This window comes from Rhea pennata, chromosome 2, assembly GCF_028389875.1.
Source record: "Rhea pennata isolate bPtePen1 chromosome 2, bPtePen1.pri, whole genome shotgun sequence".
In the NCBI taxonomy this organism is placed as follows: Eukaryota; Metazoa; Chordata; class Aves; order Rheiformes; family Rheidae; genus Rhea; species Rhea pennata.
In genome coordinates this window covers 13,451,822-13,472,485 of record NC_084664.1, presented here as the reverse complement: position 1 = coordinate 13,472,485, position 20,664 = coordinate 13,451,822, and the positions used below count along the sequence as shown (strand labels likewise).

The following is a 20,664-nucleotide window of genomic DNA, read 5'->3' as shown; positions in this document are numbered from 1 at the left end:
ATGCTTACTATAAGACTGAAATCTCCACTTGCATCTTACCTAGAGCAGCATAAGGAACATTTTTTGCCAAAAGGCACTAGTTAACACTAATATTTCCTAGAGCTGCTTAAGAGACTTAGGAAAAAAAATAACAGAGGAAATCTTCAGTGTACTAGGACCCAGAAAAATTATATTACTAACTATCTTCAGGTTTTAATAACCAGAAGACTTTTGACAACCTGAAAATATTTCTACCTTTCAAGGTTCTGTTAAAGTTATCAGATAAACAATGCATCTTCCTTTCATGAAGCAAGTAAGTGACAAAAAGATTATTTCCTTCTTTTTATTCAGAAGGAAAACAGAAATTATACTAAGCTTAGACACGAGAAGAATTTTTTCTGAACTGATGTACTGTCCCTACACTAGTTCTGTTTAATAAAAATTGAAGAAATGGAAGAATCTGTAGAGTTCATCTTGAAACTTGAATTACAACAACATTAAAAAAAAAATCTCCATACCTTACTGATTTTCTGAATAATTGCAGATATTAGAGGCATTTTTGCCTATCTTTCCATGACAGATTTTTATAACCAGAACTAACATTCAGGTAACTGAATATAGGACTTCAAGCTGAAATTAATATGGCAAGCAATATTGTCTTCAGAAATATATCCAAAAGACCACAGAATAAATACATTCATTGGTATGTTAGAGAATTTAAAATAGATGACAAGAATTTCTAATATTTAATACGTTCAAGCCCTAAAAATGACATATTCATTTACTTGGGTCCAACTACCAAAATATACATGCAGTTTCATTTATGCACTCTCTCTATATATGTAAATATGTGCACAATTCACATGAGTGCATTCATAATATAGATTAACATGTTTGTTGCTCTGGCCATAACACATCCCCATAACAAACTAGGTCACAAAAGGCTAGGTTGAACTTTATCTGTTCTTTAAAATGACACATTCTTTCCATCAGTTTTGGATTTTATAGTGGCCTCAAGCACTCTACTTTCCTCTTCCAAGTGTGACTCCATGAGACTTACTGCAAAATACTGGTATTTGTTTTATAACAAACAATTACATACCAATAAAAAACCCTACTATTTTTACGAGGACTTGCACGGCATCAATTTTAACTTTTTAAACATGATGCCTGAAACTGGATGCTACGACATGCTTAGCTTATGACATAAAAATTTTTTGCTTTAGATATTTTATATATATGTATATAAAATAATATCCTTTTAAGAAATCTCAAATTGAGCACCTAGAAATTCTGGTACCTTGGGTCACCAACATCTGCTTAAGGACCAGACAAAGCTGCAGATTTGATATGCCTGTAACCAGAGCACCATAATGTTGCCTCTGTTTTCATTTGTAGTATGTATCCCTTCCTTTCTTTCCCTCCCTTTCCCATTTTTCTTCTTCCCCTTTTCTTCCCAGAAATCTAGAAAACAGAGTAAGAATGATTAGGGACTGCTGGGAAGCTGGATACTGTTTCCAGAGTTGGACAGGGAGTGATAGGCTTTTGCCAAGAGTAAGGAAAGAATCTATGGTTCCCAAGTTATCATGCAACGCTGAAACAGAGGATGGAAAGTAATTTTAATAAGAGTTTGGGATAAATTAAAAGGATAGCTCCCCCTAAACACACTCCATCCACTAAAAGCATTCCCAAACACCAAACAAGCTCAAACAACATGGAGTTGTTTTTTATTGTTGTTTGTATAAGGTCAGTAATACCGACCTTAAGTGTGCATGTGTTTAAGAATTTCTATTATTAACTTTAAGGGAAGAGATGTAGTCTTCTGTCTACTGTTCTTCCTCTTCCAGTATGATTGTGACAAAAATACCCAAACATAAAAATGGTACTGATAAATTTCAGAGAATCCTGGGTAGTGGAACAGTAGATACAATAGAAGATTTCAAGATTTCTTATTCAAACAGCAGCTTGACGCAAATGCTACAAGATGAGATTAGAAGACCCAAAATACAGGAAATACTAAATCAATGTGAGATCCTTTCTAATAACTATGTATTTTTGTTTTTGTTTTAATGGTAGTGGTAGTCTTCTGCAGCCTAGTAGCAACACATTTGTGTTCCTCTATGTGCCTATAATATACCGTCTTAAAAAATTCATACAACACTATTTAGTTTCAACTTATCTAAACTTTACAGTATCAATTACCACAAAAGGCAAGTTATGGTATCACATACTATAAACAAGTAAATTCCTGTAAAAAGAAAAAAAAATCTTGAATATTTTTACTGAATTGATTTATGGATTCTCATTGTCATTACTTTATTTTGTCTCATTGCTGTCTCCTTGCATCTTACTATTTTCATATAACAGAATTTCACAGCTTTACTTCTACTAGTTTGATGAGAAAAGTTTTTTTTGCTTTTCAGTCAGGTTGGATTTTTTGCTTTAGAAGAGCTGCCAGTAAAGATAATCTATGTGTAAATACACAGATTGTCTTTAGTGGCAGTTTTTCTATACTAGTCTATACAAAGACATGTTTTGCACAGTTATGCACAAAATTAAAGTTAGGTTATCTAAGGAATAGCAAAAAGATTTACTTCCTCCTATTAAACTTCATTCTTCAGAGAAAATAGAAGTTGAATTCTGGAGGCACTAAAGCATCTGAGTAACTGTGCTCATGTAGGCAACAGAAGATTTCTGACTATATCATCAACTTAGGAAAGAAATATTTCAGGATTATTTATAGCACTAAGGTATTTTCAGGGAAAAATATGCAGCTGTTATAAAAGTAGATATTCTTAACTCATGGTTATGGGAACAGCTTTCAAGAAGCTGAGGAAAGCTTTTCAAGACTGTTGCTGTCAGAAGGTGGTAGCAGCCCTCTGCGGCTTGTCCATATGCTAACTAGCTTTTTTGAAACTTTGTAGTGAGTTGAATCAGGTAACAAGTTTGAATCTCAAATTCTTCTCTGTTCTTTTTCTCCTCCCCATTGCCCTTTTTTTTCTCCTAAGTAAGTTTCCCCTCCTTCCAGCTCCACAAAATACGTTCTGACAAATTTCCTGATGAACTTAACAAATCAGTAACAACCAAATATGCAAAATAACACCCCTAAAAAAAGATTAGAAACCACAATGTTAGATTTAACAGTAAAAAGGTACTACCTGCAAACAGAACTAATTCTGTTTACACCACCTGTATTAATTTCTATCATTTAACTTGCTTTCTATGAAAAAATGGCAGCAAGTATTTACTTGATTGACCCTCCTAAGCAAAGACCACATTCAAAACAAAATTCTGCTTTGTAATTTAGTCTTGACCATGTCTTTTTGTTTGTTTTGTTCTTTTCAATTCATATGCTACTCCACAGGCTGGACAGGCCAAAAGTTTTAGACATGCTGGCAAGATGACTTAAAGTACTTTCTGGAATTCAATTGCAGGTTGAGCCATCGTATGAACTGAGCTAGCTTCCTTGAAAATCTGATACTCAACCCCCACACTAAATTTATTCTATTTTGGGCCTAAACAAAACATCTTAATTTTAATGAATTTAAATAGTTGTATCTATTTTTTTAAACTAGAGCATTACTAAAAGCTCTACAAACTGTAATGAAAATAATAAAACAGTGAAATGAGGAAGCAGCAATATATGTACAATCACTTTTTCTTCTTTCATATTTTGACAGGGTGAATCACTGTTAAAGGCTTTAGTGATATCACTCATACTGCTTAGAACATGACATTTGCAAGTAGGTAAGAGGGAAACAGATAGTGAAGTGGTAAAAGTACTTGTGTCCTGCGTATGACTGTATTGCTGCTATTTATCCATTCTACATCTTAGTGGAATCAGGATGTTTTAAGACTGACATGTGGTATTTCCCTTAAGACAAAATGAAGTGAAAGCTCCAAGCGTCCACCTTACTCTTATCTGTGCTCAGGAGCAGCACCAGGGCTGCCTGCATCCTGGAGACGAGCAATGCATCTCCCACTCATGAAGCCATGAGGTATTCTGATATAGCTCTCTTTCAAATTACTAATGGAGCTTTTTCAATCTATGTAAGTAAATAATTCTGTATCAGAGCAGGAAAGCAAATCTGTGTTTCTCAAAGCCCTAACTCTGAAATCAGACTTTCTTGGCCAATTACTTTGTAATTCTTTATATGAATGGAAGGTTAGGAAAAATCTCAAAGCTAATTGCATAGTGTAGGGATTAACTCATTCATTTGCGATAGACCTCAGTGGAACGGTAGATCATTTAGACCTCATATAGCAGTTATAGCTAGGGGGAGGAAGGAGGAGAAAAAAAAAGTTACAGAAGACTAAAACTAGAGGACTGGGCTTGTTGCGAGTGAACTGGAAAACTTCATTCACAGCAAGTTCTGGCTCCAAATTGTTTATAGGCATCAATGACAGGACTTCAATGCTTATACCCTTCCTTTCATATACATTTAACACACATTAAGATTAATGCAGTCTATCGAATTATTCATGCATTTAGTGTTAACCACATATTTAAAATGCTCTGTTGCCCGAGAGCTCAGCCATTAGCCTGTTCAGCAAATGTGACATTTATAAAACGTGTTTTCGTCTTTAATGCTAGGGAACTACTTAAGACAGAACAAAATCAAAATGGAGTATTGGCTTTTATTCTAAGAATAAAAGCCAATGCCTTACACACTAACACATCAGTCTTAGGCAACGAAACAGAGCCCCAAACTATAAACATCCAAGGTAATTAAAATTACATTAATCCTTAAATTAGTCTAAAAATTATAAAAAACAGAATTTCAATGACAGTGAATTATTTTAGAAAAATAGACATTTCAAGGTCTTTAGATATCTTTAAGTTACATATTTTATTACCTTAGTTCTTAAAAGATACGCAGTCTTACCTCCACAATAGCATTCAGGGCAGTGTCAGCACCAATGCTAAAGTCTGTGCCTGGCACATTGTTGCTAATAGTAGCAGGCAACACACAGATAGGTACGCAAAACTCCTCAAAGCGGGAACGTGCCTCATGTAATTGCAGACAACTTTCATAGGCCTGAAGCAGTGGTACAAGTATTAGCAACACATTCCTTGTCTTTGGATTGTTCTGCTAATGGCTCCTTGCATGTGATGGGAAATTTGGCTGTCCATTGGCCCAAATGAGTAAAATTAGTGAGATTCCCGGGGAAAGGGAAGAAGAGATCCTGCACATCCCACAACAGTGCACTAGGATTGCATTGGTGCAATACTCTTTGAAGAAATTCAAAAAATTAGTCCAGGTTAATACAGAGTGAATATGAAATGCGCACAGCATGCAGATCTGAAGCAGTTGAGCAGAAACAGCACAAAGGCAGTTTGAAAGTCATTCTACAAAAAGTCACTTAAAGAACAAAGTTTGACATATGCTAATGAGTTGAGAAAGACATTAACTACCAAAACATCTACAATCTGAAGGAAATGCTTAGAGACATACTACTATAAGGAAAGCTGCTTTTTAAAAACTGTTATCCTATAAGGTCAAGACACTTTTTTCTTTTTTAATCTGACTGGAAATAGGTTACCCTATGACTTCCAAGATTCTATGAACACCACATATCTACTCCTAAGCCCATAAATTTGATTTACGGCCAGAACCACCCAACAACCTCACACATGCACATGGACGAGTTAAAGTTTGCAAGTACGTTTTAAAGATTTGAGAGAAGCATCTATAAGTTTCTGGGAGGATTACGAACACTACAAAGTAAGTGTAGTATGTAAAATGGATTAGATGTTTCTAATAGATATCAAAATACTACGTAAGTGTTAGGATTGTATAGCTTCTTTTAACTGAGTAAATCTGTTTTAGTTGTATTATTCCAATTCTTCCAAATATAAACTAATTTTTACCATCTGTCATGATAGGAAGTTTAAAAAAATTGCCATCTATGTAATGACTCTACACAAGGAAGTCTAATCACACAGTATATTCCTTTTTTGTCAATCATCTCTTTCTCCCAGAAAAGACTGATGTTCACAGAAGTCCAACCTTCTCAGTTTCTCAAAGCAGCAATTACCTAACCCAATCCAGCTCAGTCAGGCTGCTTTGAATTTTTATTACTATTAAAAATAAAGAAATGCACAGAGTGGTTTGGTAGCACTGCAAGGTTTCCTGGTGATCTGCAAAACACTGATGAGTTTCTCTGAAAAGTTTTATACTGAGGTCTTAGTCAAAGTGTTGAAAGAAGATTTAGAGAAATAACCATCACAGTTAGTCTGCAGTGTAAGATATGTTTTCCTTGCATTAAATATTATCATTTCATTTGATGCAAGTGATTTTAGCAAACATATCCAAAGATTATACCTTCACCCAGCATAAGCATTAGATGATTATATGCAACATCTTCACATCACTGCAGTGAAACAGGAAAACACTTTCAATGAAGGATAGATTTAACAATTTCGAAGGACAAGGAATTCACCAGTGGTTTTAAAATTTAATTTTTTTTTTAAAGGAAGGCTGGATCAAGATCATGAGGGAATACTGTATCATGTTAATAATATGGATTAACCTTTCCATAGTCTTATTAAGACTAAAGGTATTGGTGTAACCAAAAAGGCACTGTAAAAATCCCTGCGGTCAAGCACAGACTGCGTGGTGTTAACTTCATGTCGATCTGCATGTAAACTGCTATTCAAAGAGATAGATTAACTGCCCTAGCCCACAGCTAGCTGTTGCCAAAACTGCACTGGATCAAAGTTTAACTAGTTGTTAATTTGTCTGGATTAATTTTGAACCAGTTCAGAACACTAGTCTGGATTAGTGTGTAGTCATGTGTGCTAGTACCAGCTCTGGGAGGTGGGGACTTCCAAAGGAACTGTATGGAGACTGCATTAAGGCAATCTAACTGTAGTTTCCTTTACTCTGCAGCAAGGAAGGGTCTTCTTGGGGCTCTGACTCTTTAGCTGTCAAACTAGTTCATCAACTTGCACCCTTCCTTCTGAGGAAGGGAAAAAGTATACTGCCAAAGGCACATGTTTGGGAGTTTTAGCTTCTTCTTGTCTTCAGTTCTCCTGCTCCCCCATTCTCCAGCTGATACGTTTTCTTTCCATTCCCCTTTTACTTCTCCATCTCCTGAATCAAATCTATATTCTTCCATATCTTTTTCTGATTTATACTTCTGTAAGTATCTTCTAGCCAATCAGTAGGCTTTGTTTTCCAATTAAGTTTTCATCCACTCTCTTACAACATTCTGTAGCTGAAAGAGCCTCCTTTTTTTATATATATACTATTTAATTATAGAGTAGATTTCTAGTTTTGTTTTTAGTTCCATCAGTGCAAAATGTACTGCTAAACCTTCTTCCTGATCAGTGTTTTTAATAAACAAGCCAGTTTTCATTTAGGAAGAACTTCTAGCCTTTATGATTATATAAGAAAGAAGAAAAAGAACATTTCTTTTGGGCTGTATTCTGCAGGTCTAGCCAAATTAATACTGTTAAGCATTTCACTACATCAGCGACATGGAGTTGAGAATATTCATATTTTTGTTGTATTATTTTACTGATGCTACTTCTCATAGAAGTCTTCATGTTTTTATTCTGCACTTCTGAATAATCCATTATGTCAATCTAGACATAAAAGCCCTAGGTGTATCGACTTCTCATTCTGGTATCTGCAGCCTTCCCCAGGTATTTTATATTGTGCAATTTTCATTGACAATTGTTTGCACTGACATTCTGAAAACTGAACTTAAAGTACAGCATAATGTAAATTTAAAACACTATTTGAAAGACAAGTCGAATTCCACACTAACTTATTTCAAGTCTGCAACTTTACAATGAAAATGGAAAAAAATGGAGAATTTCAAGCCAGTCACAGAGCCGGTTATAAAAATCTACAATCAGTCATTAAGTATTATCTGTAACCTACGATTAGGGCAAAGCATGTTCTCACCTGACCTCTAATTCAGAAGTTCTGTATCCATGTAACTATTTACAGATCATATACTACTGATTCTACCAAGTAAGAAACAACTGATGTCAAACTAACTACCATATCTATCTAAATGGAGCATTGTAACACATCATATTTGTAAATATGACTTAGTCTCAAGGTACCATTTACATGCTTGGGACAAGCTGCAAACAGCTTAACACTGAGAAGTGTGTAGTAATGCCAAACTCTAAACAAGGCCTCATTGCCCAACAGGAAAGTATCTACTTACCTTACTGAAACTTGTCAAGAGCATGGACACAGAAGTAAGAACAGTACCACAGCAGAACTGTGACAATGTGGTGACATTTTGATGTTTATAAGAGGTGATAATCTGATATTATTGAGAACTATGGCAAGTTTATTCATCCAGTGTTGGAAATAGAAATAAAAATACTGTAAGCTAAATACGATGGACATTCATATCCATTTGCTACTTCTTTTTACCAGTCATTTATATGACTTGTTTTGAGGCTATCAATCACATTTAATAGAGGGCAGTATCACTACTGCCTGAGCTGAACATATAACCTAAGAATGAAAGCATCCATTTTTCATTACCAGTTTGAGTGGAATATGTTCAAAGAACCAAAGAGAAAATGACATACAAGTATTTCCACAACAAAAGGTCTTCTCCCCCTGCTGCTCCACCCCAAAAAAGAGGTCTCAGTCTTCTGTTGGTCTGAATCCAAATCTTACAAAGCAATTATATTTCATATTTATTTCAGAGAAAAATCTGGTCAAAATCAAATGCAAGAACAGTACAAAAGCTTTTATTAGTAAATACTATCAAGATGGAAATCTGTTCAACTACTGTATGAAAAATAAGGAGACACTGACAATTTGCTATCTAATGAAGACAGAGAGGATATCTAGAAACCTTCTAAGTATAGAGCAAAACACAACAAAAACTATACTATTTTTGTTCTACATGAAATAGCCTATAAAAATAAGGTAGTTAGATAAACACACAAAGCTTATGTAGAAGAGAAGAAAAGCAGGTGTTATGCACAATTATTTTATTTACTCACCTTAATTTGTTATCAATCATTTTGGAGATATTTTTATTTACCAGAACCAGAAACAAGGTCAATTTCTATAACTTAGATTGTGTATAAAGAGTACCTTCAAGAAAAATTTTAGTTAGCTTACAGTGTTCTAAAAAAACCCAATGGTGTTAGGAAAACTGAAATTTCACAGCTCAAGGTTTATTATACCAAGAGTAAATATTTTTGTGTCAATAAGGTAAACAAAAGCAACAAGTGCAAAAGTTATGTTAGTGCTCTTGGAGTTGACAGGATTTGAGGAATCTTTCAAACGGTCAAAGTAAAATAAGAACTGATGTTTCATTTTCAAAAGCAATGTGAAATTCTATTCCCTCTCTGCATGACCATCATGCTCACTGTTTTTCATTTATTAGAATGCAGGTCAATATGTATAATCTGGGGGCAGGAGGAACCAAACAAACTATATGCTGGCTCCAACATGACTGATGACAAAAATCAAGTGGAATGTGCAGTTTTCTAACACAGTAATTCAGTAAACATGCTATAGAGAAGGTACTGAATTACTTCATAATTAAAAATGAAAATTCTATTTCAAAGGGAAATGCTTTATTTGACTTACTACTATTTAGCAGTAAAATGCTTTATTATACTCTGCAAATATATCTGCAACATGTGTTTGCACCTACAGATTATGCTTCTTTCAAACTTTTCTTTTTAATTTAGTATTACTGTGGTTACATCGTGGACAAAACTTAGAAATTTGGAAACAGAATGGCTCTTCTTTGCAGAAATATATTGAATTGCTATTTCTTAAGCAATTCAGATAATTGCAAATGTGCAAATGACAAAAATCTAAATTTGATTTTGCATAAGAGTCAATAATGTTACTTCTTCCCAACTGAGGTTAGTACTAATTGATCCATTTTTAATTTGCATTATGCTACTGGATATTTTTAATGCTTCACAACATATCTCAATTTTTTGTTTAAAACTGTTTTATTAGCAGATCACAGCTATTTCTTATTATTAAAGAAACTGTTGTATAAATAATGACCTCTTCCTGCACAGAGGAATGTTAACTCAATATTTGTTAGGGTATTCTAATATTTTATGTAAAGATTTTTTTTTTCTTCTTCTATAGTGCATCAAATTATCAGGTCTTAGCTTTAGGTTCCTTTCCTCCACATAAAGTAAATGTATATAATCCTAATTAGTAGTTTACAAATCCAAAAGCATTAAAGTACAAAACCTAAGAATAAATTGCTGTAATCTCAGAAGAAACCTAATAGAAGTGATTGAGACTTCTCTTTTTAAAGAGTATCATAAAGGTGGCTGTATCAAGTAACTGCATTATTTTCCAGATTATATTTCCAAAGTTCTGGTCTATAAAAATATCCAGTTCTAGCCAATTTAGTTAGTTTTAACCAGAACTGCTTTGTTAATAAGTGCACACACCAGAATAGACTTACATCAGTTATAGTGTTCAGAGCAGTATCTGCACCAATGCTGAAATCTGAACCCGGTACATTGTTGGATACAGTTGCAGGAACCATAACCATTGGAACACAGAATTCATCATATTTCTCTCGGGCTGCTGACAATTCCAAGAGTCCGAGGTACGCCTGTTGGGCACGGGCATCGGGTGAAAAATTAGGATGAATAAAATAAGGGCAAGGTTGGAATGACAAAATGGGAAGGGCCACAGGGGGAGCCATTTCTACCACAGCACACTTCCAAGTCAAAGCATTAAAGAATCACTAAAATCTAACACACATACACACAAAAGAAAGCATTAAAAATAGGCATAACTTTAAAAACAAACAATAAATAAAATTTTCATTTGCAAGGGAGTACATAATTTACCCAGACCCAAATGTTTTTTACAGGACAAAAATACACTACAGACTAGTTTCCCAATCTTCAGGTACTGTTTCTTTCCTTTTAAAATCTTAATATTACTGAATTAGGGTTATACCTAACAAGGTGAGTGGGGGAAAAAAGGTGGTTGGGTGAGGGAAGCATGATCTATTCCTCATCAAAAAGTATTTAAGTAAGTACGTTATTCCTGGGGAAGAACTGCCCAAACACTGTCCTGAATTAAGATCTCACAAATAAATATTTTGGTTAAAATAGAAATACATTTCTAGATTACTTAGATTTTGAAATATGATATATGAGAACAAGTGGCTTAAATAAGGGACCAAAGTACAACTATTGCTAAAGCTTAAGAACTGCTACAGGCATGTTCTAAGTATTAATACATTATCTGGAACTTGCACTGAGGAAATCATTAAAAACTTTACTTTTTAAATAAATCTCACCTCATTTATCCATTTAACACACCTCATTTTGCAGTTACTAGTGATTATCTTGAATGTTTGCTTTCCATATAAATCAGCAATTGACATGTTTCTGATCCTAAAAGCTGTTAATGATATTGCAGCATATTAATGCTGTAACATCAAATAAAGTAGTAACTAAACATTTTACATGAAGTTTGGGGAAAAAACAGTCTATTCTTTTTCTTAGAAATTCTGTTCTACTTAAGACATAAGGAGAAATTTCTATGTACCTCAAATCCACCAATAACCATAAGGGCATTAATGTTGTTAGTGCGCATCTGGTCAGCGATCTTCTCCAAATATTTTGCAGGAAGAGTACTAAAAAATAATTAAGCCAGAGGAAAGGTAAAAATATAGACACTGCAGTAACAATAACTACTAAGCTGAAAAAGTAAACTCTCAGACAACAATGAAATAGCTTTAATTTTACTTATCTATCGATACAAGTACTCCTTCCTGATTGTCAGTAAGTAATCATGTCACCAGTGAAGAAATGAAGAGTTCTGAAATCCTTATAAGTCTTAAGGACCATAAGGAATTTTTCAGTGCAGGTTCAGATTCCTGTTTCCATTCTCTTCAGAATTGATACTTCAATATCAAAATACAAAGTTTGAACTTGACGACTTAAAAAAATATTAAAAGATTTAAAGCATTCCATGGAAGGAAAAGAGCACGAAACCATATGCAGGGTATATAGCATACTAGAATTCAACATAACAATTGACCAAAATACTGACATTACCGTTTTGTACCAAGAATTGATCCTCCTTGACCAGTCCAGCCTCCAACATCTCCCCAGCTGATTTCCTTTATCTTGGAATTAAAGTTAAAAAAGGAGGTTCTGTTAAATAATTATCCAGTTATTCCTTCTCTTGATATGCAGCAACTGCCAAGTATTGCTTAAGGTAAAGATGTTTTGGCAGCACCCATTAATAACCTGACAAAAAATACACAGTACCAAGAGCATAACTTAAGTTCTCATGAACTTCTCTCGTCCCATTTTTGTCTATTTGTTCTTCTTCCTTCAGGTCAGGAGCAAACAAGGAGGTCGGATGCATCACATGATCCTGTTTTCAAATTGTCTCTTACTGGAGATGAAAAAAAAATCTAAAACTACATCTTTGAGCTTAGTTTGGGGACTTATGGCTCCATCTAGGCAAACCAGGGAGTAGAAATGGACAGGTCTTGTATTCATTTTCTCCTTAGAACACCGACTGACACCCAGCATTTAAAGCAGAGGAACAGAAGAAACTAACTCATCCGGAAAAAACCTTTAAAAAGCACCACTGGATGCTCCTTACAGCAAAGGAAAACAGATGCAACAACTCACTGCACAGAATCGGTGGTTCTGTGGAAAACCTACTATATGGTAAAATATAATATTGACCAAACACTGAGGGTGGGATTCTTCTGAACTAATTTTGTCTCTCTACAGCAAGTGATTAGCAACACTAAAGATAAATGAATCTACATATAATTTGTGGAATTTAGAAATACTGTTACGATTTATAAATACTGCCACAATGCATACTTTTGTGAAATAGAGTCTCTAGAATCAGTTCCTCACAATGATGTCACAAAACGCTCCTTCAAGGAAGGTGACAGAGGTGGTGGTGTGGACAGGGATACACAGTACTGTATTATCCACACATGTAATACTAACCTTCCCTCTAGCAAAACCTTCAAATCCATCAATGACAGCAAACATTTTATGGCCTTCAGTTATGCCAACTCTTACTGCAGCCCTCACTGCAGCATTCATTCCAGCTGCAGGAGCACCAACATTTAAAACTGCCACATTAAAGTTAGTCTGCAAAAGGAAAAAAAACAACAATTTTTAATAACACTTTCATTTGTACACCATGTTTGATTTTTCCGACATATGCAGATGCTAAATACTGGAATGTACTAGAGTAGTTTTCAGATCTCCTGGAACCATGCAAAATTTAAGGTCAGCTAGAAGGTACATAAACTTATTTGTTCCATTTGTGGAACACTACATAGAAACAAACAGTAAAAGAAGAGAATCTTAATTTTTGTTTGTTTAAGACTTTTCACCAGCTTCATCTGATTTGCCAGTCAAGTCATTCAGGTTTTTATATTATAGCTCAGCTAGGTTCAAGAAATGCGATCAAAGTTATCCAACCAGTTTCATATTATCAAAGTAGTAGTTTGTTGCAAGATACGCCTTAGGCAGCCAAGAAAAACATAGGAACCAGTTTGATTAGTTCAAACAACACGGCAATTGAGCATATTTCATCAATTAATACACAAAGCAGAACAATGATAACTTTTAAATTACAACATCAGCCAGGTTTTTAGACTGACTGGCAAGAGTAGTAAACAGGAGCACTCAGATCTTTCACAATGTTCATATATAGCAAGTGTTCCGATATTACACTGTGACAATTTTTAAAGTATTTCCTGCTGACTTAAGTTAACTGTGTTTATATTGTCTCTCCTCCTGTAAATTTAACATGACCCATGTAAATGCTCTATATATGTTGCAGTAATTCCAACGGAAAAGCCTGAGACATCAAATATACATTTGTAATTTAACCACAAGTAGTTTAAGAAAAGATTCTGCGTAGAAGAAAAATATCAAATATTTTTGGTATATAACAAGTATCCTGTAGGTATACATTTATTTCTGTTAGTTATCACTTCTATTCAAGATAAAACAATTCTGTGTAAATGGATGTAAGCACTACAGTCTGAACATTCCAAATGTCTATATTCACACATTATAGCTATGAAATACTGCTAAAAATACTACCAAAATAGCTTTAGTCTATATACTTATTTTAGGTGTACAGGTGTAAATATTATTTATCTTATATAGATAGATATAGATATATATAAAATGTAAATAATATAAAAATATAATCAAAAAAATTTTTTTAATTTGAGGTATTTTATTGTAGTCCCTTTAAAGGCTTTTGACAGGTTTTCTTTCATTTGTAAATAAGTTTCCACAACATGTTATATAGCTTTTTTTCCCCAATTAAAATGGCTGATTTACTGTAATTTACCTTTGGAAGCTCAGCATCTGGTCTTTTATGTGAAAGTAATTTGTAGGTGTTAAGGTTGTTTTCAAAGCTCCTATATAAATATTAAGAACAACAACAACATCAACAGTAGCAACTTTCAACTCATCATTATTTGAGAGAAACTACTGAATTTTTCAGAAACTGATAAAAAGTATTAGAAATGTTAATTCTTTATACAAATCTGAGATCTTAATTAGGTCGACTTCCTAGCATAGAAACTGCAAAACCAATATTCTGCCTTTACAAAAAGTTCTTTTAAAAATCAAAAATGATCCTTTAGAAGATGGATCTCTTTTTTTTCAAACTGCCTTTAGACTTGAACTTCCAAATCCACGACCAAAGCAACACTATGTCCAGAAAATTCATCAATAGAACACTATCCCATTTTCTATGGCAGACCTGCAAGTTCATAATTGAGATGAACAGACAAGCTTTGCGTGTTTATCTACAAAAAAGACCATTAAGATTTTTCATGTGTTCTGTTGATGTGAGGACATGCCACTTATCTAAAATTACTGTATTTATATAGTGAAAAAGAAAGCAAGTTCTACATAAAAACTGCCCTTCCATATATGATATTAAACCTGAATGCAAATAATACCAAATGCAGCAACTTCCGTTACAATGCTGGATTTAAAAAAATCTTAATCTTCTTTCTTGCAACTATCAGTAATTACTCTATATAAATAGTACTATCTTAACAAGTAAAACAGGTTTTTAAGGATGAAGACTGTATACTTGCTAAATCCTTAGCTGAAAATACTGCGTAACATGTAGTCTGATCAACCAACCTTACCTCTAGCTGAATTAAGGAAGTTTTTAGAAACAGTTCTCTAATATAAGGGCCAGTATGTTATTACTGTTTTTACTGTTTTTCTTTAATATCTGAAAAAAGAACACTAAAAAACACCTATGTCTGTAAGATAATACTGTGAAAATATAGAACAACTCTACAGAAGGCAAGTGAGTTTTATACATTTGTGATGAAGTATTTTATTATTAAATGATTTGAAACAGAAAACGCTTCGTCAACACATAATATTGCAGAATATTCCCTTCAATACTGCTGTTGGAAATTGCCAGCTGTCTACAGACAGACTTATCTTAGGTGGAATTGACTTCAAAAATCTTGCTTAAACATACGCATGGTTCCTATCAGTCTGCTTAAGCATCACAGAAGCTCTTTTCTTGGTGTGCTAGAAAGTCATCCTAATATCAAACAGTCAGTAGAATCTGATACATTACTGAACTAGTCATCTTATTTTTGTTCTTTTTTTCTTATTTATACATATAAAATTAAGAATTTCAATATTCTTTTTAAGCAACTCTTCCTGCAACAGCTATACTCCTGTTTCTCAAATACAATAAAAAAATCAAAAATGCAAAAAAAAAAAAAATGAAAAAAAAAAAAAAAAAAAAGGAGAGACAGGAAATTAAATTATTTAGGAAGAGACGTAGAGACGTCAAGCATTGACTGAACAGCAAGCAATTTACCCTCTGCTAAAACAAATACTTCAGTATGAATTATGGGCCATACCTTCCACGAAGCCTCACAGCCTCAACAAATCTTCCTTCATCCATGGCTTTCTGTACTTCTTGAGTCTTAAAAGAAGTAGTTGATATTTAATTTATTTAAAAGAAAAGTAAGTTAATCACTTAATACATTTCTGTAAATGGATCTTCCTGAACTAGCTTTCTAAAGTGAAAATTAAAAAATGCTAATATCTGACTAATGATGCTCTTATCATATCATAGCAGAAAGGAGAAAACCAGAGTAGAAGAGACACCAGAGGTCTCCATGAAAGGGCAATATATTTATTTTGTATTTTCAGTTGTTCTTGTGTTTAAGTTGAAGTAGCATTAAATAGTTTTGGTGAAGAAACCTGACTGTTGTATGACACAAATGGATGCAAGGTCTGAAGAAATTTGTTGTAGAGATAAAAGACAGATGATCTGAAATGAAATTATTTTTAAACAAATTTAAAAATAAAATCTTCTTTCTTGTTTGTTCGTGGTTTGCAAGTAAGTAATAACATACAGAATATGCTTAAAGTTCATTATTCCTAAATGCTGGTAAGTGTTACACACATTCCCATCAGTGTGTTAGCTACAACAAACCATTGATTGTTGTGTACAGTGGCTTGTTGTAGTTGAACAAACCGGCTTTTTGCCAGTAACTCACCATCTGCACACACTCCATTAAAGGCAGACGGACTGCCTGATTTCCAGACAAGGACACAACACAGGCAGGAGTATCTGGAGTAGCTTCCAGAAGAGCAAGTACGGCTTCCACACCCATACGGCTTGCCTGAAAACAGAAAGTGTTTGAGTGTTCAAGAAAGCGCTCACAATCAAATGGCTTTCAATCACAGAAATGCTCACAATTTCTCTGTAAATGAAGTTGAAACCAGTTACTCCTTGGTAGCTGAAGTTACAGCAAGTTGTTTAATACTGTATGATACACAAATTAAGCAAGATTGTTCTCTGCTTTTTAACCTTGCTATAGCTTGCTCTTGTTCAAAAGCTCCACTCTTCCAAACTTGAGCTCTTCAGTCAGTTAGTTCGGGACAACAATTGTATTTGTCAAATTCAACAAATGAAGAATATTATTCATTTGCAGGGTGGGAGAGGAATCAAAACTTTAATAAAAACTGCTAAGGGAGTAGAAGTGAACTGCCTAATTGTAGCATGTGTAGTAGTTATTGTAGGTTCACTCACCAAAATTCTGTCAAAAGCTGATGGGGTTCCACCTCTTTGCACATGACCCAAGATAGTTACTCGAGTGTCAAAACCGAGCCGCTGAACTACAAGCTGCAAATAATTTCAAAATATAGTGGTTCTGTTAGCCATTATTTTATATATGCATACATTAGCATTACACTGTGCTCTAAATGCTATTGAAGTAATGAAATTCTACATAATTCTACCTAGAATTAAACTCCAGGTTCCTAATCTAGAGGAACATTTTCCTTAATAATGTAATCATTAGACTGCAGTGTTTTAACTGCAGAGAGTTACAATGGCTTCTTTATGCATGGTTCTCAACCTTCCTCAATCTCAACAGGCCTAGATCTTATAATTAGAAAACTTGAAAGAAGTTCAACTTCAGTATGTTTTCTTTACTCTATGCTTCATCTATGTGCAACACTACATATCCTGAAAGATTCTATGAGTAGAACTTTAGTTAAGACTTGTAACCTTAATTTTGTTAATTTTTTAAAAGGTTGGAGAAGGTTTTTTTGTTTGTCTTTCTCCTTGCATTAATAAATGTGTGTGTGTGTGTGTGTGTGTGTGTGTGTGTGTGTGTGTATTTCAAGTTTTAACTAGCTGGAGTCTGTAACAAGCATTTCTTCTTTCATAAACGAGTAACAGCTATCTAACGTATATTCACTTTAATACTGCACAGTTTAATATGGACTTTGGAAAAACGTATATTGAATTTAATACTGCACAGTTTAATGTGGACTTTGGAAAACTATAATTCTATATTAACAGTCAAAGACTCTCAGTGGAGCACCATGTTATTGATACTAAAAAGTATCTGATAGATATAAAAAACAAAACTTTATAGCCACAGGACAAGTAAAGCCTATTAAAGTTGAATTTTCATAATTCTTTCCTGTCAATGACTGAATTTTCAATTTCTCTTTGAAAAGGGACTATTTCCAAGAAAAACAGAGTAATTTCAGCCCCAAAAAATGTTTCTTACTCACCAATAAAGTTTCTGGCAATGTAACTGTTTAGGGAAAAAAATAAAAAAAACTCCACCTTTCTATAACATAGGCATTATTATTTCACAATGAGTGGGACAGACTATTATTTAAATTTCACAAGAAGCATAAAGTAAAATCAGATAGTAATTACTAATTTGAGAAATTTTCATATTCCCTATATATTAAGGCACCCATGAAGTGGATGTTATTATTAACAAGCCCTAAATAAAAGACAAAGCAGAAATCACATTATAAAGATGTTGACACTTACATCCTTAACCTTCTCTGATGTTATAGGTTTGTTGTGACAATCAATAGCTCCTTCAGCTACAATAATAATATTCAGCCTTTTCTTTCGTGCACGGTTCTGTAACAAAACCAAAAGCACATCCATGTAAAAAAAAGTTTGAAAATGTCTTACAACACAAATTTGAAAGCAATTGTTACATTTTAAACTGCACATATTTGTAGAATTATTTTTTATGCTTGATTATTTTAGAGTTCTCCTACATTTTACCCTCATAAGAGAGTCTTACATGGGTAAAGTGAAATGTCTTGCATCAAATTAACGAGGAAATGTACACACTGGTTATACACAAATAACCTTACATAATCACTACAGTACATCATATCATTCTTCAAGCAGTTGCAGAAGGCTAAAAAGGAGCTTTTTAAGATTAAACATCACCAAAAGCAAAGACTTGCCGAAAGGTCTAATAACGTTGTTATTAAAAAAGTATAGAGTGATTTAAATAAGCATTTGCAAGGTATACATAAAATCCAAAACATAGGAATAAATTACCTCTGAAAGCTTAACACACATTGAATCCTCCCATCCTTCTTCTGGAGGGTATTCGGGAATAAACACCCAATCTGCACCACAGGCTAAGGCACTAACAAGAGCTAGATACCTAATAAACATAAGTAATTAGACAATTACGGTTCAGATTTCTTAATTTTTCATAGTTTTATCTGCACTAAACACAAATAGTTTATGACAGTACATACCCACAATGTCTTCCCATAACCTCCAGGACAAACGTCCTCTGATGGCTGTAAAATAGGAAAAATAATGAACTCCAGTACTGCAACTCAAAAATTCAAACCAAATTCCTGCAATTAGCAGCACGTGTCAGACAATATTCTGGGTTTACCATACTTGTTTCAGACTTCATTAACAAAATATAATCCCTATTATATTTTGCTAAGCATTCACTTGATGCGTAACTGTAAGTATGCATCATTTAAGAGCTGCAATGATATAGTGTAACTTTTTTGTGTGTTCAAAATACTTAGTTGCTTGAATTTTATCTAGGGAAAGCTTATACACAAATATAGGCTACTTGATACTATTATATGAAGATACAGATTCAAGTAGTGCCTGAATCTTTTCTATAACAGTAGGTCTGGGAAACATTAAAAATATTTAAAAAGTCTACTCTGTAGGTGATTCAGTCTGTACATACAGGTGTTTGAAGTAGTGTCAGAATAGGAATGAGGAAAAAAACAACTGGGGGGGGGAGGAGGGGAAGAAAAAGGAAAAAAAAAATGCGAGAAATACAACCAAAAAGAACTTTTATTCAGAGCCTATGAATATCACATATATATCATGTATACCAGGTAAATCCTCAGCTATCACACAGCAATAGGAAACTTAGTATTTGAAGCAAACAGTTGTATATTTGTTTTAGTTTTCTATGTATATGCACACTTTACCTCTGAGCAGTCGTCATGATGGCATCCACAACTTCAATGATTCTGTGCAAGGCTGAGTCAGTCCCTATGGTCATATCAGTGCCACAGAAGTCATTATCTATGGATCCAACCATTCCCACAATGTTGAGGTAAGCATATTTTTTAACTGCATCTTCATCAATTTTTCCTGTAAAGAAATATCCAGAAGAAAAGCTGTAAGATGAAACAAATTTTTCACATTTTAGACTTAATGCTAGGGTCTCTTGTTTTTATAAACTGAACATATCTAATTGAACATCATTTAACGTTTAGATAATAACGTTAGTTAAAGCAAAAAAGAAAAAGCCAATCAAACAACCACACATGAGAACCTTGCATAGAGCTCCTTACAGTAAAAGATGAAACAAGAGCTTTTCAGTATTTCAAAGTGATAAACAGATAATGAAGTTTTGTGATCATCCTAAAATTGGTGTTTCACACTTAAAGAATAGCATCCAAATAGTAGTCTCAGTGTATGATGTGTAACCAAAAAAACAAAAGGACGCAAACTATATGTGACTGGGCGTATTCAAACAATCAAAAAACAGAAGAAATAAAAGGTTAGCATTAAATTTCTGGAAAAAAAAATGTTCTGCATCACTGAAAGGCTCTGATTTCACAATTAATAAGCAAACAGAGCAGAAAAGCTCCTATTCTAAATCTTAGTGTGCATCTCCCGAAACATCAGTGAAAACACTGAATCACCCAAGAATTCTCAAGGAACTCAAGGATGAAATACCTTAACTTCTTAGGTGCTTAAAACTGTGTTAGCCTCTGTGGATGGGATGGTGGCAAATAAAATGCCAAATTTTAGCAATCAGAGAAGGATTCTAGAACTACATACCAGTAAGCTTAATTTCTACACCAGAGAAGTTAGTAGAAAT

At 33.9% G+C, this 20,664-nt stretch overlaps 1 protein-coding gene across 1 annotated transcript in view; it reads right to left on the bottom strand.

Annotated features, from left to right (window-relative positions):
• The window catches only part of PFKP (phosphofructokinase, platelet), a 45,750-nt gene that overhangs the window by 6,209 nt on the left and 18,877 nt on the right, over positions 1–20,664 (bottom strand). The window contains 12 exon segments of the mRNA XM_062568882.1: positions 10,411–10,563; positions 11,514–11,601; positions 12,026–12,096; positions 12,947–13,093; positions 14,316–14,385; positions 15,871–15,935; positions 16,516–16,641; positions 17,052–17,144; positions 18,318–18,413; positions 18,849–18,957; positions 19,055–19,099; positions 19,763–19,928. Coding sequence (XP_062424866.1) covers positions 10,411–10,563; positions 11,514–11,601; positions 12,026–12,096; positions 12,947–13,093; positions 14,316–14,385; positions 15,871–15,935; positions 16,516–16,641; positions 17,052–17,144; positions 18,318–18,413; positions 18,849–18,957; positions 19,055–19,099; positions 19,763–19,928 — 1,229 coding nt within the window.